This window comes from Pongo pygmaeus, chromosome 3 (assembly GCF_028885625.2).
Source record: "Pongo pygmaeus isolate AG05252 chromosome 3, NHGRI_mPonPyg2-v2.0_pri, whole genome shotgun sequence".
Taxonomy (NCBI): domain Eukaryota; kingdom Metazoa; phylum Chordata; class Mammalia; order Primates; family Hominidae; genus Pongo; species Pongo pygmaeus.
In genome coordinates, this window is record NC_072376.2 from 126,475,627 (window position 1) to 126,494,826 (window position 19,200).

At 35.6% G+C, this 19,200-nt stretch overlaps 1 protein-coding gene across 18 annotated transcripts in view; it reads right to left on the minus strand.

Annotated features, from left to right (window-relative positions):
* The window catches only part of CAMK2D (calcium/calmodulin dependent protein kinase II delta), a 316,681-nt gene that overhangs the window by 200,454 nt on the left and 97,027 nt on the right, over positions 1 to 19,200 (minus strand). For all 18 annotated transcript variants that reach the window (XM_054486326.2, XM_054486351.2, XM_054486339.2 and 15 more), the window contains exon 3: positions 15,649 to 15,708. In XM_054486326.2, coding sequence (XP_054342301.1) covers positions 15,649 to 15,708 — 60 coding nt within the window. The remainder of the gene's footprint in view (positions 1 to 15,648; positions 15,709 to 19,200) is intronic.

A 19,200-nucleotide genomic window follows, 5' to 3' on the forward strand; every position in this document is an offset into this window, starting at 1 on the left:
GGTGTGGGCCAGCCCAGGGCCATTGATAGTCATTTTAGCCAGAAGGAAAGCAAAAGCCTGCAGATGAACTTAAACAAAACAGCTGTGCCATAAGTTAAAATTTATGCTTTTCTCTTAATAGAAGTGTTTGTTCCTCTTCAGATAATCTAAACTTGAACTTAATAAAAATATATGTACCCACGCATTGTTTAATTCCTATAGCATTTATTTATTGAGCGCAGACTCTATGGCAGGTGCTTTTTTAGGTACAATAATAAACAAGAAAAGTCTATGCCCTCATTAAGTTTTACATACTAGTGGGTAGAAAATAATCAAATCAACAAGTAAATATACAAAATCTTGATAAGTGCATCAGAGATAAAGCAAGAAGGATGCTAGGGAGTGCTGGGTGGGGCATGGGGGAGGGAGGCTACTCTTTCGCACACAGCTGTCAGGGCAGGCCTCCACTTTTGGATGAGCAAAGGTCTGCAGGAAGTGAGCCAGCATGCCTCCTTGCTGTATCCTCAGAAAGAACTCCAGGCAAAGGTCCAGCAGGAGGATATCAGGAACAGGTGAAGAAATGCAAGGAGCCCAGAGGGGTTAGAGCAGAGCAACTGAGGAGGAGAGAAGCTAAGATCAGAAGAACAATAAGCTAAGAAGAGAGAGAGAGTGTTCATTGTGGAAGGCCTTACGTGCCATTGTGAGGCCCCCCCCCTTGTACTCTGAGTGCAGTGGGAAGCCACTAATTAGTGTCTGAGGAGAGGAGAGACATGGTCAGATTTGCAGTAGCCAGAGTAATCCTGTTAAAATTAAATCAGATATTGTCACTTCAGTATTTAAACATTAAAACCTTCCAAAATGAAAAACAAATAACTTCATCATAAACCTCCAACCTATTTATTATCTCAAAAAATAATGTTTTCTAGTTTATTGAAAAACCTCATGATAGCCTTACATAATTTTTTAAAAAATTTCACTGACAGGTGTTTTGCAATTGTTACACCGTAGTAACACATCACTGATTCAGATTAATTGGGGAGAAGACCCGTCAAAATTAGTTAAAAGACTAAATTATTCTATTTTATTTAAATAGGTTTCATTACCTTTTTGTGTGTGAAGGAATCAGGATTGCCAAGGTTGCCTAATAAAATCTGTTTTGATGAACAGATTTATAAGGATTGTAATTAGCATATGTCAGCATCAGACTATGCTACCTTGGCTCTGCTTACAGTACAATTTCTATGCTTCAATTTAATTAGATACCTATAAATTGTTTCAAAAGCAGTTTATTTTCTTTACTAGACTTGTCCTTTACTTAAGAAGATGCACTGCCTACTTTTTTTATGAAAAAGAAAATTGCATGGCCCCAGAAGTAAATCAAGTAATGCTGGCTATTTATCTTTTTGTTGTTATTGTAACTCTTACTTTAAATCACTGAGTTCCTCAATATTAGTACTATGGCATTTTGGAGCAGATAATTCATTATTGTGAAGGGCTCTTCTGTGCATTGTAGGATGCTTAGCAGCCTCCACCCAAGAGATGCCAGAATGGCACCCACAATTGTGACAGTCAAAAATGTTTCTACACATTGTCAAATGTCTCCAGAAGGAAGAGAGAGTAGAGGGGGAAAAATCATCCCAGGTTGAAAACTGTTACCTTAAATGAATGATCCTCTGTCTTTCTGTAGGGGAAAAATGGTTCCATCTCTTTTCTCTCATCCATATTATGAATATATTGTTAGAAAATGACCAGAAGATGTAATTTAATTTTGAATGGCAGATTTATATAAGAAATATCAAAAGAAAAGGTCACTGGAATAATCAACACATATGAGAATAACATTTGAAAACCATGTTTTATCAGAGTTCTCTTGGAGAGTTCCTAACAAATAAGCTTAAATGCACATTTGGCACTACAACTTTTAAATGAGAAATTATTTGGAAGAAGGAGATTGGCAGAAGGAAATAATGATCTTCAAAATAGTAACTCATTATAGCTTTAACAAAATTAAGCCTGTAGGTAAAATTTATAGTCTTCCTACTTTTCTAAGTGTATAAATTGATATAACCCTATTTAAAATCGGGGTAGTTGGATTATTATTGTAAAAAGAAGCCTATACTGCATTTTTGTACATCTCAAAATATTTTGTTCCCAAATATAATTTCCTTTTATTCATCTAGAATAAAAATTTAGCTGTTTTATATACTAAATGTTTTAAAATATATTCAGAATGAACGTAATCTAAGAAAATGGCTGTTGTTATTGCTCCTTAAAAGAAGTCAAATTTCTACAAATAAGCATTTTTCATCATTCTGTCTATGGCCCCCTTGGTAATACACTGCTGGGCATGTTCATACGCTCTTACTATCCCATACATGTAGACGACTCAAAACATACATTCATACTCTCTAGAGCTCTATGTGGTATCCCACATGCAAGTCAGATGGGATATATACAAATTAAAGTAGTTGAGCCAACAAAAGATACATGTTTGGGAAAGGCACGAGGGACCGGTAAGAAGTGAGCTTCACTTTAGTGGACAGAATGGGGGGAAAAAGCACCCTAGAAATAAGTGCTCAACCACAGTTAGGTGGTGATGGAGTTGCTACAGACGTTATGTTGCTTTTTCAGAAGATACTTTGAGCACCCAACTTGATTGCTCTTGACTCAGCAGCATTCAGTCTTAGTCTAAGAAAGATGATCACAGTCACAGACAAATATTTCCATCCTGAAGCGGATGCTCACATGGTAAGAAGCTTATATCTTCTGCCAAAAAGTGAAAGATCAGGGGTTTGGGTAGTGGCATTTGCGATTTCTAGTCTTCCTTTTTTGTCCATGGTCCCCCATAATGGATATGTTCCAATCCTTAAAAAATAATGTTTTCAAATCAGTGAAATTTCTAATTTCTCCCAATGTTTTTTCCTCCTTTGTTGCCATTGTCAGTTAAAGGGATCAACATCTCTCTAGTCAGGCAAACTAGAAACCTCAGAGAAACCTCCTAGCCCATCTGCCACAAGTTAATTGCTGCTCAAGATCTGATTCCACAGCAACATCTTTGGTAGCTCTGCCCTCCTTGCCATCCCTGATCCCATTGCTATGGTTGAGGAACTCATCATGCCTTACACCTACATTCACTCCAGAGACTTTCAGATGCTCTTCCAACACCAATTTTTCCTGACACCACATAATTATGCTTATTACTACTAAATCTGTCCTAAAAAACTGATATAATCATGAGTCAACTAAATAAATCTTAAATTTTTTATTTTCTCCAGATTAAAAATCAAATTCCTTCCCAGACTCTCCACTATTATTCTCAATCAACTTTTATTTCTGACACACATACATGATACGCCAATCATTACAGGTTTTTAGTCATTCAAGTGAGATAAAGACTTTTAACTCTATTTTTTCTTTTGTGGGCCTGTCTTTCTCTAATGCTCTTCAGTCCAGTCTCTACAACTTTATGGCAAAATTCTGTTCACCATCCAATATATTTCAGTTAAGATTCTTAGCTTGTATGTTGATGCTCCCATGGCACCTTATTAGTAGTTTCATTATAGTATATAATCACACTATATTTCAGTTGCATACATAATTATTTGTCCTTTAAAATTGTGAACTCTTTTTGGTCAAGAAATATGTCTCATTCATCTTTGTAGTCTACTGGTATTTTAGCTACAACAGAGTTAGGGCTATTCAACTCAATCAAGCTTAATCATTAGAAATAGAAGACAACTGGCCAGGCGTGGTGGCTCATGCCTGTAATCCCAGTACTTTGGGAGGCAGAGGTGGGCAGATCACCTGAGATCAGGAGTTTGAGACCAGCCTAGCCAACATGGCGAAACGCTGTCCCTAATAAAAATACAAAAATTAGCTGGGTGTGGTGGCACGTGCCTGTAATCCCAGCTACTCGGGAGGCTGAGGCAGGAGAATAGCTTGAATGAACCCAGGAGGCAGAGGTTGCAGTGAGCCAAGATCGTGCCACTGCACTCCAGCCAGAGTGACAGAGTGAGACTTCAACTCAAAAAAAGAAATAGAAGACAACTTCCAAAATTATGTATAGTTTTATTTTTCTTATCTTTCATTTTACCTTTCCCCAGATTAATATAATTTTCTTTAATTCCAATATCAAATGTGGACATAAAACTAATCTAATGATTGTTTAAGAAATTAGAGGGCTGGGTGTGGTGGCTCATGCCTGTAATCCCAGCACTTTGGGAGGCTGAGGCAGGTGCATCACCTGAGGTCAGGAGTTCGAGACCAGCCTGGCCAACATGGTGAAACCCCATCTCTACTAAAAATACAAAAATAGCCGGGCGTGGTGGTGTGTGCCTGTAATCTCAGCTGCTCGGGACGCTGAGGCAGGAGAATAGCTTGAACCTGGGAGGCAGAGGTTGCAGTGAGCTGAGATCATGACACTGCACTCTAGCCTGGATGACAAGAGTGAAACTCCATCTCAAAAAAAAAAAAAAAAAAAAGAAATTAGAGAAAAATATAATGGGTGGAAAGAAATTAAATTAATGTTTATTATATTTTTCAAAAGATTTCAAAAAAAAATTTCCAGATCTAATAAAAATATAATGAGATGTTTTATCACTTCAATTTGAAAGTGAGCATTTTGCTCTAAATGAAAAATAGATAAGACAAAGCATAGCATGTTTTTTGACAAATAACCAACACAAATTCATGTGAATATGCAAAACTGCTTATGCCTACAGAAATAATAATTATGGATGTCTCAAGGAAAGTGTTTACAAAATATGAGATTCTGCACATGTATTAGTAAGTAATATCATTTTCCGAACAGAACAAGTGAAAGAAAAGACATCCTACACTTCAAAATAATGTGCTCACGAAACATACTGTTATCTTCTTTGGTGAACAACTTTGTATGCTACAAAAATTTTTCCTCTTATTCTATGCATTTGGTTAAAACACACAATAGCCAATCACTAAAAACTGAAAGTAATCTTTGGAGACTGAATTATAAAAACTACTGAACTTCAACAGTGTGAGCAAAATCTTCTGTCATTTCACAGGATATGTTATAAATTACTACTGAAGTGAAAAATGTGAAAGAATATGTTAAGAGAATTCAAGTCATATCACTGTTTACTTTCCTTCAACATAGACCACTAGCCTTCTAAACTAAATAATAAAATTAACAAGTTATTTCAAACAATAACCTGACACGATCATAAATCCATGGTGAGCTCATTAGAGCTAGATATGATTTTGTTAAACTGATGTACTATAAATCAAATTCAGAGAGCAAACACTTCTACCTATGGAGCATTTTTAAAGAAAACAAATTCCTGTGTTCAAATGTGTAAATAATAAGAATATGAAGCTACCTTTTCTACTGTGGCAAATTCCTACTAAAGTAAACTGCAGCTAGGATAAAAAAGCGACAAAAAGAAATGCTATAATTGAACTCTAAAGTACACTTTCAAAAGTTATCTCAAACCCCTAAATTGGTATTCCTCTGTATACTCTAAGTAAGTTATAAGCAATGATTGTTTTAAAAAAAATTGAGGGCTTATCTGATGTAAGAATTCATCATCACATGACTATCTGGTCCTGATTTCTTTTTCTACAATGTAAACCATAGTTTTAAAATGTTTTGTCATACATTGTACAAATTATATTAATTACTATTGTTTCCTTAGCCTTCATTGTTTTCTGACAATTATTTTATTCATTTTCATGATCAGTAAGAGAGAAAAGTAAAAGACTGTCTTGTACAGCGAGTAAATAATTAATTCAGGGCCAGATGTGACCACCTAAAAGATGTAAAAGATAAGCCAGATTTTTTACCAAGATACTAAAAATTGTCATTAAAATATAATTAGTTCTATAATACCTATATTTTCCATAAGCATTTGAATAATAATGTCATGCTAATATTTCCCTCTGGAACAAGGACTAATAATAAATACTAAAATTAGATAATTTAAGCAAGGATTTTTTAATCAATGTTTATAAAATTTTAAAATTATTTTCTGCACTTATTAAAGAATAGTATGACTAATTCAGTTATACAGCAGCGATACAGTGCAGTATTGAAGAGCACAGATTGTCATGCCAGAATATGCAGGTTTGGATTCCAACTCCACCATTTACTAACTGCCTGATCTTGATTAAATTGTGTAACCTCTTTAGGCTTTAGATTCCTTGCCTGTAAAATGGAGACAAGAATGATATTTGTTTGTTATGAGAATTAAAATAACTAATGCATGGAAAACACTTAGACCAGAGCCTGATAACACAGTTAATAGTTTTATCATTAGTTCTAGTGGTGAAGTTCTTTGGAATTCCAATCTAATTTTTTTTTCTAATTCGGCCTACTTCATTCACATCTTAATACAAGCACTTACCATAGGCAAGTTTATTATCAATGCTACTGGAATAAAAGGAAAAGAGGAATGATTTTTAAGTGAATAAAAGGTGTTATAACTTGCCCAACTATCTTCTGGGCTCCCTAGCGACATGAGTTATTCTTCCTCATGGTGAGAAAAGGGAGTGGAGGTGCGATTCTGCACAACTCAAGCCCCAACAAAACAAAGTACTCCTCATGTTTGGGATTATTTTTCTTTCAAATTTCAGTTTAGGGCCGACTTCTGAGCTGAAGAAATTACTATAAACTTCCATTCCCCTGTTAGGGGATTCTACCCTGAATGTAGTGGAGCTAGGGCAAGATGGAATCAAATAGGCTTAGCAGAATAAATCAGAACCATTTCAGTAAATACTATGCATTGATAGATCAAAGTGTAATCTATGTACTATAAGTAAGTCTAAAAATGAAACTATCCTTCATTTGTAACAGAAGGACTCTTTTTCTCCAGTTTCATGTATAAATCTACCTACTTCTAAATTAACTTAGTGAAGTGGCTTTTTCATTGATACATGGAAAAAAAATATTTACAAAGAAACCAGTAACAAATGTACTCAGATTCAAATTCACCAATGGAAAAGATTTTGAAGTATTATCTTGAATATACAACTTTTATATCCAAATTTTGTCTTTTTAGTAAAATAAGCATTTACTTAAAAAGATGATAAATTTAACTTTCTACCAAGAATTATAAAGAATACATCACTGGCACCGTATTGTATAAACAAAGAAAAAAAAAAGCTAAAACAGATAATTAGAATTTTTTGAACATATTTATTTGAAGAGAAAAATATATCACTGTGCTGGTTCTCACATTTTTAAAAGAGAATAATCAATTTTGCAGGCTGTTATATATTCTAAGAAGTAGTTTGGCCTTCTCACCAAATAATCATAATAAAGAGCTGAGATGTAATCAAATAAGGTAAATATAAAATAATTTGCTTTTTGCTATTAAATAGTATTAAAATACTTTTTATCTGTTAGAAAGTCACTAGAGAAAGCAGTTAACAAGAAAAATTACTTACTCTTGTTTGATTACAAACTATTGTAATTTTTAGGCAGAACCATCAATAAGGGAGAGGTCACAGAAAAAAACTGCAAGTGTCGCTTTCTTAGACTGTTGCTCAATTTCTGATGCCATTGAAAAAGACTTTTAATTGTCATTCATAAAACTATGAACTTTGTTTTCTCAGTAGATCAATTAACATTACTCTGCATTAACTGTATTCTTCTTTCCTATGTGATTTTGTTTCAAAGGGTTCAAAAACTGGAATATTGGTGCAATAAACACATAAGGCAATTACTCATTTATAAGTAAACACTGGGCATATTTAAGAGAAATATTTAGTAAGCTTAACCTGTACAATGTGATTGTATTGGTTCCTTACAGAACCTGAGGAACCTAGAAGACAACTGCATGCAGAGAAGGATAAAAAGGCAAAATTTATGGTTAAAATCATCTGTTAAAGACAAAAGAACAAACAAAAAATGACAGTTAATTTATTTCATAAAAATTTGAGGAATGGTATTTGAGCGAAAAATTTCTTGTGAAGACCAGGGAGATCTAAGATTGTGGTTAAAATATTACTTTTACAGGATGACATCATATCTCCAAGGTCAGCAAAAAGAAGAAACACTACGTGCTAAACGAAGTAATATACAGGTTGTGTGTTTTTCATCTCTTTTTAGATCTGGGTATGATCTTGGGCATATTACTTCACTACTTAAACCTTCAATTTGTAGAATCTAGGTTGGTCTTAGGTAATTCCTAAGAGCCCTTCCAGTTTTAAATTTTGGGAAAAGAAAATTATATAGATCCTAAATACCATTATTACTCATAGGAATGGGAAACATGCTTTTATAGAAAGTAAAGGCTCTTATATATTCTTTAATCTCCACCTGTCAGCACATGAAATTTTATGTACTGTTATACAGGTGAAACAATAAAACATCTTTAAGCAGAGCATCTTTCTTAAACACACTGGTTCTATACCAGGGCTAATATATATGGTAGGTAGCTGTAACTTATGCTCTCTAAAATGTAAAGGCTTTCTCTTCCTGTATTAGTATTGAAAGTTTTTTAGTTAATGTTTATCTTATGTGAGGGAAGGAATCGATTTGAACTAAAAACAACCTCAAAACTCTCCTCAAAAGGGAACAAAAACATTGCTTTTTCAATCTTGCTGCTTCAAGTTAGGTTCCCTAAACATCGCCATCTCTTTACAGAAGCAATCAACAATTTAGGTCTGGCAATATCAGTAAAGAACTGTTACTTTGGACAAATCATATACATTTGGAAAATTTTAGCTTTCCTAAATATTAAAACAAAAAAATTAGAGTTTATGCTAGATAATGTATAGGATCTGCTATTGCAATATTACAATTATCTGATTATGTGTAATACATATATTATATACTATATACAACATACATATCATATAGAATATATGATACTTGAAAGTTTCTGAAATATATTTCCCCATTGTTGAATATGCACATCTCAGAAAGATACTACTAAATGCTAAGAAATGAATTAATTATTTACTACTTGGTAAGCAGTACCCCATAATAATGTACTCAACTGTTTATTTAAATTAATCGTCTTACAAAATATATTAACTCCTCACCAAAGTAAGATGCATTACCTCATTCTCTCTATTGATTCTTGGAAGGAAATAAAAAAGGCAAATATTTTCTCTGCTTTACAAAGAGAGGAACTAGAACTTAGTGAGTGGATGGGATTGTATAGCAGATCACAGAGCAGGCCAGCATCAGAAGGAGAATAAACTGTGGCCCAATGAATCTATAGAGCTTTCCATTAACACTATGCCTCTTATTTTCTGTTACACTTTGTAGTGTATGAGTGAGTGTGTTTATGCATTTTGGGGTAGTGGGTAGGAAAGCCAGTAGAGAGGAGGTAATCATTGAGCTATGACGTGATCTAGAAAGGTTAATTCATTCACTGCACTAGGGGTTCCAGGGTATCACTAAAGACTAGATTCAAAAGGTTACATAGCTCTTCCATTTGCTCTGTAGCTGCTGAAGTTCATTAAGCCATATTATAATGGGAAACACTTACGTTATAAAGATAGTGTTAATCTACAAATATAAATGTTGCTTCAAACTTTCAAAAAATTATCTTGCTCTTTCTAAAGTCTACACAAAATGTAAATAAAAGTCTTTAGGGAATGGGATAACCCGGCAACAGAATTCATCATCCCATGAACTGCAAAGTTGTCTCAAATATTGATCTTTTCCCAAATAAAGGCCCATACATGAATATCTTCTCACTTGGGACAATCAGATAAAGTCAGATCAAAGTTCTCAATATTTTTTCTTTTCCTTTCCTGGCCCAGCTGTTTTTGGACTCTTATGGTTGAATTAAATGAATTTTTTTCCTGTTTTCCTATTTTCTCTTTACCACTGTTTGTTATCTGAGCTTCACCATAAGTTTCAATAAATTCCTCAAATCCAAGACCAGGAATAAAAACAGTATGAATATCAAATAATTTTGAGAATTTGGCTATCACCTCAAATATTTTATTTCAATACCTGAAAGGTATTTTTCTTTTACTTATTTGATACATATGTTGACATATAGCTCAGAATTTCTGGCTTACAACAAATTTGTTAATTCCTCAAAGAAAAATAAGCCCATTTTATTAAAATAAAAGGTGAACAGAATGATCAAACATTAACTAACCTAAGCACAAAGTAAGGTGTTCTCCTCAAATTGCTTCAACACCTTAATGTCAACTATAATCTTTCCAGTTTGAGGTTCAAACAAAAATGGCCTGGCTAGAGCACAGCAAAGATGGAGCTTCTTTAAAAACGGGCTGTACTCTACAATTTGTTGAGCCAAAAGATGCATGGTGCTTTCTTGGATCATGTGGACCACAACAAAGAGAGAACTAACCTGGAGCTGTTTAAACTCTTATCCAAGAAGATGTAGTTGAGGGGTACTAGGCTGATAAGACTAGATTCTGATATCCTGACTGAACACTATTATCACTGATTGTGCTCATGTAACTAGGAAACCATTTTACACACAGCAGACACAGCAAAGCAGATTATGATACATTTTTGCTTAAAATCCCACTATTGGTTTCCTATTGCATGTAGAATGAAACCCAAACTCCTAAATCTGGTTAACGAAACCCTACTTGGTTAAATATCTACCTACCCTGTTCAGTCACTCCCTTTCCCCCATGGCAGTCCATCTACTGGTTTCCCCACTTTTCCCCTAACAAGGAGGGCTCTCTGCGCCTGAAACTCTTTCCCTCTTTTTCATGATGGCTTCCACCTGTCATTTAGATATCAGTTTAAATGTGACCTCCATAGATACATCTCGCCTGACAAAACGCTCTAAAGCAGTGACCGAGACTCTCTCCCTAACCAAACATCAGGCAGGTTCCTCTTTTCAACTAGATCTCACCCTTGGACAATGTCCCTAACCTTCCTAAGCCGGCCTAAATGAAGAATCCTATGAAGTTATTTCCCACCTTTGATATCTCATCAAGGTCTTCATCCTCTACCCTTAATGTCTAAGTCCTTCGCCTGCCTTTAGCAAGAATCTTGTTAGTCCAGTTCAGCAACTCCCTATCCTTGATGTCTCCTCTTAAAAATCTTCCATCCACTGGCCCCCTCACTCTGCTCCTTGACTATAAATCCCCAGCTGTCATTGCTGTGTTTGGAATGAAGTTCAGTTCTTTCCTCGATTGCAATAGTACAAAATAAAATCTGTATCGGCTTTAACTGGTGTCTGGCTCTGTTTGTTTCTGATAGTAGCCACACGGTCCCCTGGTATCAAATTACCCTATTTTAATTCTCTGCATAGAACAAATCCTTATGGCATTATTATGGTGTTTTGTTTATACACTAGGATGCAAAGCTTTGGGAAAAGAGGGGCATTGTCTCTCTCAATCACTGTTTCATCACCAGCGCATATAGCCTAGAACAAACCTTGGCAATGGCTACACACTCAAGAAATTTTGTTGGGTGAGACCATTTTCATGATATATCTAAAGGGGTATGAAAACGCACACAAGAGAATGCTGAAAATTAGCACATATATATATATGATTTATTATAAAAAGGCAAAAATGAATAAATCAAATGTTAAAAGTTGAGCCCTCAGGCTTCTTCTTTATACAATGTTGTATTTTCCAAATTTTCCACTAACAGTATTACTTTTAAAGTCAGAAAAACATAAAAAGTAACACATGAAAAAAAGTAGTTTAATGAATCACCATTTTTAGTTGGTTTAAAATGTGTTTCTTTGGAAGAAACCTTTTACTTGCTGCAAGTTTTCAAGATTATTGATTCTGTGCCAAGAGAAAGACACATTCAAATATAAAAATGAAACAAGCACATTTTCACAGGGGAAAAAATGGTCAGAAATAGTTATTTCCTTCCTTAAAGTTCTAAAGCCTAGCTGATTTTAAAACCAAGGAAACAATAAAAGAGAGAAAAGGGAGAAGAGGATAAGAGTCTGATATTACTTAGATATCACATTACCTATGTCAGGGAAATCAAGAGCAAATGCTGTTTTCCCTGTGTAATCTGATTCAGTCATGATTGAGTACTAGTGATTCATGTGGTGCTGTTAACTAGTGCGATGATCGACAGGAACTGCAGTACTCTCCTCACAACCCTGGGTCAACTACTCTCCAATGCATTTGCAGATGTCCACTTATGGCATCTGTCTTTAAAACACTCCTCCTCTGTTGGCTGTTGCTTACTATTTTATGACAGTCACTGTTGTTATTGATGTTTTAAAATCGTTCTTTACATGAATAAACACAACACTGTCAGATTACATGTTATGGAGATTCATCAATTAAGGTAAGATAAAATGAAAAGGAATTCATCCCCTATTTCTCTCATTAGATAAAAGGCTTTGGTGGAATCTACTGACCTTAGGGCCCTTATGCAGGCTATTGGTTCCCTCTGCCTACAATGTTTTTCGTTTCTTTGCTTGTTTGTTTTTCCCCCAGAGAGCCAAATGACTTCCTTCCTCCCATCTTTTAGGTCTGCATTCAAATGTATTTCACCTTCTCTATGAAATGGTCCTGACCAACTATTTAAAATTGGGATACCCCAACACCCAGTATTTCCCTCTCTGCTTCCTATTTTTCCTCAACAGTTATCACCATCTAATATCCAATGCTTTGTTTACTGCCTGTCTCCCCCAAAACTGCAAGCTCCATGAGGGCAGGGATATTGGTCTGTTTTGTTCCTACCATACACCTAGAAATGTAACTTGTTGAGTGAGTGAATGATACAGGTGAATTTGCCAGTGTTATAATTTTTGAGATTATGTCTCATAAATTTAATCCATCTATGACTTATACCCTGAGATAAAGGATCACTTGAAATCTCTCTTGTGGTTAGAAATGGGTCCTAGGGTTCAAGGACCTTGAATTGTGACAGTTCCTTTTATACTCCTGAAATCTTAAAAGGTTAAAGAAAACCTCCAGTGAGGTAACCAAGGAATTATGACATTTGGCTGTTATGGATCCCCGAAAAAAGATGTACACTGTGTCAGAAGGTGTTGACAATGCTATCTAGGACACAAAAGTTTAGAACTTTCCCCAGCATACTTTCTCTTTTTATAAGTTTAGTCTGTATGTAGTGTCAAAATGAAAAGAGTTCTTGTTTTAGCTTGGCAGTTTTTCGAATGTTTGACTTCAGTATCCTCGAGGAAATGGAGGAAACTAGTTTCATTATCCACAAAAATTGAGTCTCATAGGAGGACCTGATACAAACCAAACCAAACCAAAACAAACAACAACTTTTTGCACAGGAATTGCAAGTTCACTAAACAAAGATTTGATTTTATCTTAAACCTGAGCAAGAGAAGTAATCTTTGAACTATAGTGGTTCATTGCGTAATTTCTCCTTAGCCAATGTTATGGGCAAATGATGTCCTCCCCAAATTCCTATGTTGATATACTAACCCTGATACTTCAGAATGGGACTGTATTATTTGCATATAGAGTGTCTAAAGGGGTAATTAGGTGAGAATGAGGTTATCAGTGTGGGCCCTAATCCAATATGACTGGTGTCCTTACAAGAAGAAATGAGGACGCAGACATCATACAGAGGGAAGACCATGTGAAGACACAGTGAGACGACAGCCACCTGCTTGCTTAGGAAGGAGGTCTCAGAAGAAACCAAACCTGACAACACCTTCATCTTAGATTTCTGGCTTCCAGAGCTATGAGAAGATAAATTTCTGTTGCTTAAGCCACCCAGTCTGTGGTACTCTGTTACTGGCAGTCTTAGCAACCCAATACAGCCAAACAAGAAATGCCATAAATTTTTGTCAGAGTAAAATGCTTCTAAAGAGGTAGATTTATATGTCAGAGTTGTTTTGTTCTCTCCTCAAACCAGAAGGTTCCTTTTAATCAGCTGGCAGTATGTTTTGTTCCTACTATACACCTAGAAATGTAACCTGTTGAGTGAGTGAATGATATAGGTGAATTTGCCAGTGTTACAATTTTTTTTACCCATAGTATCCATTCATTTAAGACCCTAAGATGCACCCACTAAGTGCAGGATACTAAAAACATCAAAGCAGGAATAGAAATTGAATGCTCCTACACATAAAATTAAAACACCTGTAAACTTTTCAGTGAAAGATTTTGCAAATTCTACATCACTGTTACCCCTTTTCTCACTGCTTCTAGATCAGAAATACTTAGGTTAACAATAAAATTGAGGGAGCTGGGACAGTAACATTTTTCCAAAATAATCAAACCTATTATTACAGAATCCAGTTTACACGTATTTCTGAATTTACTTTTTCTTTCCTGTGTTTTTCTTCTTTGTTTCTCATATTCATCACATTTAAAAAATTTTGAAAACAGTTATGCTATTTTATAATTCATGAGGGATAAATATTCTAAAGTACTTTTACTATTTCTAGAATCAAATCAATAACTATAAGGTAAACTTTTTTGTTTTTGGAGACAAGGTCTCATTTTGTCACCCAGGCTGTCTGAAGTGCACGGCTCACTGCAGCCTCAACCTCCTGGGTTCAAGCAATCCTCCCACCTTAGCCTCTCTAGTACCTGGGACCATACATGCACACTACCACATCCAGCTAATTTTTTTAATAGTTTGTAGAGATATGGTCTTGCCATATTGCTCAGGCTGGTCTCAAACTCCTAGGTTCAAGCGATCCTTCTGCCTCAGCCCTCCAAAGTGCTGGGATTATAGGCGTAAGCCACCGCACCTGGCCTAAAGTAAACTTTTTACAAGATACATGGAATGTAATTTAGCTGACTAAAGTGATGACATAAATCCTGTCTTTCCATACTTCAGCAGCAGTAGCTGAACAATTCCTTTTTTTTTTTTTTTTTTTTTTTGAGACTGAGTCTCGCTCTCTCATCCCAGGCTTGAGTGCAGTGGCACGATCTCGGCTCACTGCAAGCTACACCTCCCGGGTTCAAGCCATTCTCTGGCCTCAGCCTCCCGAGTAGCTGGGACTACAGGCGCCCGCCACCACGTCCAGATAATTTTTTTGTATTTTTAGTAGAGACGGGGTTTCACCGTGTTAGCCAGGATGGTCTCCATCTCCTGACCTTGTGATCCACCCACCTCGGCCTCCCAAAGTGCTGGGATTACAGGCGTGAGCCACCACGCCCGGCCTGTAGCCCAACAATTCTTAAAGACACATAAAAGCACTATTCAAATGAGATCTTATATTATTTTTTAAAGTGTTTATACATAATCACAACCTTTTGAAAAAATATATATATAACTTTTCAAAAAATTGTTATACTTGTTTCATTTTTACCTTCACAACTATTTTCCCAATTAGGTAAAGGATTATTGTTTTCATTTTATACGACTCTACAGAAAGGACATTGAACTCATTAACATAGCAGACTCCAAATTATGTGGTTAAAATAAAGCTAATATAACCAGGGATTACCTAAATTTATTTATTTATTCTTTAAATTACACTCAGGTTTTCCACTGGTTGGTACACAGTCAACTTTCAGCACAACAGGAAACATACACTATTAAATTAGTATCTTTGTTTCCACAAACTTAATTTTTCACATTTTTACTTCAAAGATTGCACCAAAAAACAAACAACAAACACAGAAAAACTTCGAGGAATCAAATACCAAGACTGAAAGTTAGGAACCTATTTTTTAAAAGTTATAAATATTCTAGATTATAAAATTAGCATTTTTATTGTGGTACATAACATAAAAATTTTAAATTAACATTTAAAAAACATAAAAATACTTTCTCACCAATATTAGGGTGCTTCAAAAGACGGCAAATTCTAGCTTCTCTTTCTAGTTTCTGATGATCTGTTAAAAAAAAAAACAGAATAAGGCAAAAATAAAGCAAAAAATAATAAAACACAATAAACAGCATAACAAAATGACATAAGGCCTTTGCATTTACTTATCCTTTGATTTCATTTTGAAACAATGATAATTCAAATTTAGAATTAAGTGAATAGCACATAGTTCAACAATCTAATTTTATTTTTCACTGACTTGATGCTTGACAGAGTGCAGTATAGAACAGTGCTAAATTTAGACTTCAGGAAAATAGTGGAAATTACACAAAACAATACTATTCTTTCTCATCTTTACATATTATATATGTAATATATAATTACATATTACAAGTATATATTATTGTAATAAGTTAAATAACCCAGTATAGACATACCAATTTAGAGCAGAGGATGCATATATGGAAATTGAATTGCCAATGGAATAAGCGCTGAATCAGGTAATTATATTTTATCTCTAATGGAGAATGTTCTCTGTTCAGTCATATGTTCTGTTAATCATTCTCCTTACAATTGTTGGCTCAACTTCCTAGGTATATGATGCTTTTCCTAATATCAAAGATTTCCAAAAATCCCGAATTGCTTGCTCATCTTTACCTTTCTATGTTTCCCTAACCATTTCTTTGAAGAAACATGAACCACTATAAACTTGTGTTTGAAGAATTATCTTAATATTCTTCTTTGATTTTTTGGTGGAGGTACCTATAAACATAAATATAACCAAAATGACTCATCAAAACACAAAATAAATCATAGAGAGAGACAAAAACATGGTAGAAACACATGTTGCTGATAAGGGTAGCAGTGTATACTGGTCATTAGTTGAAAACTTATACACAAAATATCTGATTTAAATCTTATAACCACCATCTTATATTGGCAATATTATCTCTATTTTAAAATACAAACGCCAGTAGTTTAACACCACTGCCTCGATTAATGCAAAGCCTCCAGCAATTTCATCCACTATTTCTTTTGCATTTATGATGCAACACATGTCAACACATATAAAAATGTCAACACTTCTTTAAATAAAAGGAAAATAATGTTTTAGTTTTAGTTTGGAAATAGTTTTGACCTTGAAGATCCCCTAAGAGAGTTTCTGGCACTCCCTGGGTCTGCAGACGCACTCTGAAAACCACTGGAGTGTGCTATAATGAACTGTTGTATATAATATATATAATGTAGATTTTTTTGGCCATTTAGAAAAATATTTTAAACACGTATAGTGCTATTAATAGCTCAAGGTGTCAAAAAACAGTGTCTTAATAAATCAGCCTAGCATTAGATAGGCTCTAACAGTGTATCTCCATTATATCTGGATTCCCAAATACAAAGATAGATACTCTCTGGACCTGCCGTTATCTAAAATTATACCTACTTCAAATAAATGTAAATTCTTGAAACTCCCTATTTTTTTAACAAGTACTTATTCTTAAGACAAGCTACTTCCAACTTATTTAGAAGTATGCAAGCAAACACAAAAAGTAAAGGTAGATTTTGAAAATGCCTCTAACAGCAATACCATAAATATTGCAAAGTGTTATACCTAAAGTATATGAAAGAGGCTGGGCACAGTAGCTCACCCCTGTAATCCCTGCACTTTGGTAGGCTGAGGCAGGTGGATTGCTTGAGGCCAGGAGTTCAAGACAAGCCTGGCCAACATGGGGAAATCTCATCTCTACCAAAAAAAATACAAAAATTAGCCGGGTGTGGTGGTGGGCGCCTGTAATCACAGCTACTCAGGAGGCTGAGGCAGGAGAATCACTTGAACCCGGGAGATGGATGTTGCAGTGAGCTGAGAACGTGCCACTGCACTCCAGCCTGGGTGACAGCGGGAGGCTCCATCTAAAAATAATAATAATAATAAAGTACATGAAAGACATAAACAGAGATTCGAATTTTGTTATGGAGACAGGGATATAAAAATATATGTGCTGAACTATGTGATTTTTTAATATATATAAATCGTCTGAAAAATATATAATTACATTAAAATAAAGAACAAAAGGGAAGCAAAAGACCTTTACAGACAGTAAGTTCTACAGAGTTTTTGCTATAGAGATAAACATAATTATAAAAAAAATTATCATTATGGGCTGAACTGTTGTTTCCCCGTAAAATTCATATGAAGCCATCCTAATCTCCACATCCCACAGAATGTGACTGTATTTGGAGATGGAATGTTTAAAGAGGTGACTGAATTAAAATGAGGTCATTATTGTGGGCTCTAGTCTAATATGACTGGTGTCCATATATGAAAAGGGGACTAGTGCACTGACACACACAGAAAGAAGATCACGTGAAGACACGGGGATAAGACAGGCATCTACAAGGCAAGGAGAAAAGCCTCAGAAGAAATCAACGCTTCTGACACCTTCATCTTAGACTTCTGAGCCTCCAGAATTGTGAGAAAATAAATTTCTCACAATTGGCTATTTAAGCCACCTAGTCTGTGGTACTTTGTTGCGGTAGCCCTATCAAACTAATACATCTAATGTATTAGTTTTCTATTGCTATGCGTCTAACACCTCAAACTTAGAAGCTTAAAACAACGCATATGTATAATCTCACAGTTTCTGTGGGTCAGGAACCTGGGCATATCTTAACTGAGCCCTTTGCTTTAGGGTCTCTCACCAGGCTGCAATCAAGGTGTCAGCCATGACTGGGGTCTCATCTAAAGTCTTGACTGAGGAAGGATCTGCTTCCAAGCTGGCGTAGTTGTTGGCAGTACTCAGTTCCTACAGGACTTGTTGAGGTAAGGGTCTCAGTTCCTGGCTAGCTGTTGGCTGGAGGATGCCCTCAGTTCCTTGCATGTGCCAATACGGCAACATGTTTCATCAAAGTCACCAAAGGGAAGAGTATGGTAAGCAAAAGGGCAGGTCACTATCTTATTTAGCCTAATCACAGAAGTGATATCCCATCATGTTTTCCACATTCAATTGGTTAGAAAAAAAAAACTAGGCTGGCCCAATTTCAATGTACGAGGGCATGAACAACAGGAGGCAGGATTATTAGGGCATCTTAGAATTTGTCTGACACAGTAGATTTTTTTTTTTTTTTTTTGAGACAGAGTTTCCCTCTTGTCAACCAAGCAGGAGTGCAATGGCACAATCTCGGTTCACTGCAACCTCCACCCCCGGGGTTCAAGCAATTCTCCTGCCTCAGCCTCCCAAGCAGCTGGGATTGCAGGCACCTGCCACCATGCCCAGCTAATTTTTGTATTTTTGGTAGAGATGTGGTTTCACCATGTTGGCCAGGCTGGTCTCAAACTCCTGACCTCAGGTGATCCACCCTCCTCAGCCTCCCAAAGTGCTGGGATTACGGGCATTAGCCACCGTGCCCAGCCCACAGTAGACTTTATAACAATAGTACTGATGGGCTTTCTCTGAAAAGCAGCTTCACTTACTTTTCCTCCATATAATCACATAACTTAGTGATCTTCTATGAATCATAGGCATTCTGCACTCTCCCACTGGGACATGTTTTGACATCCCAA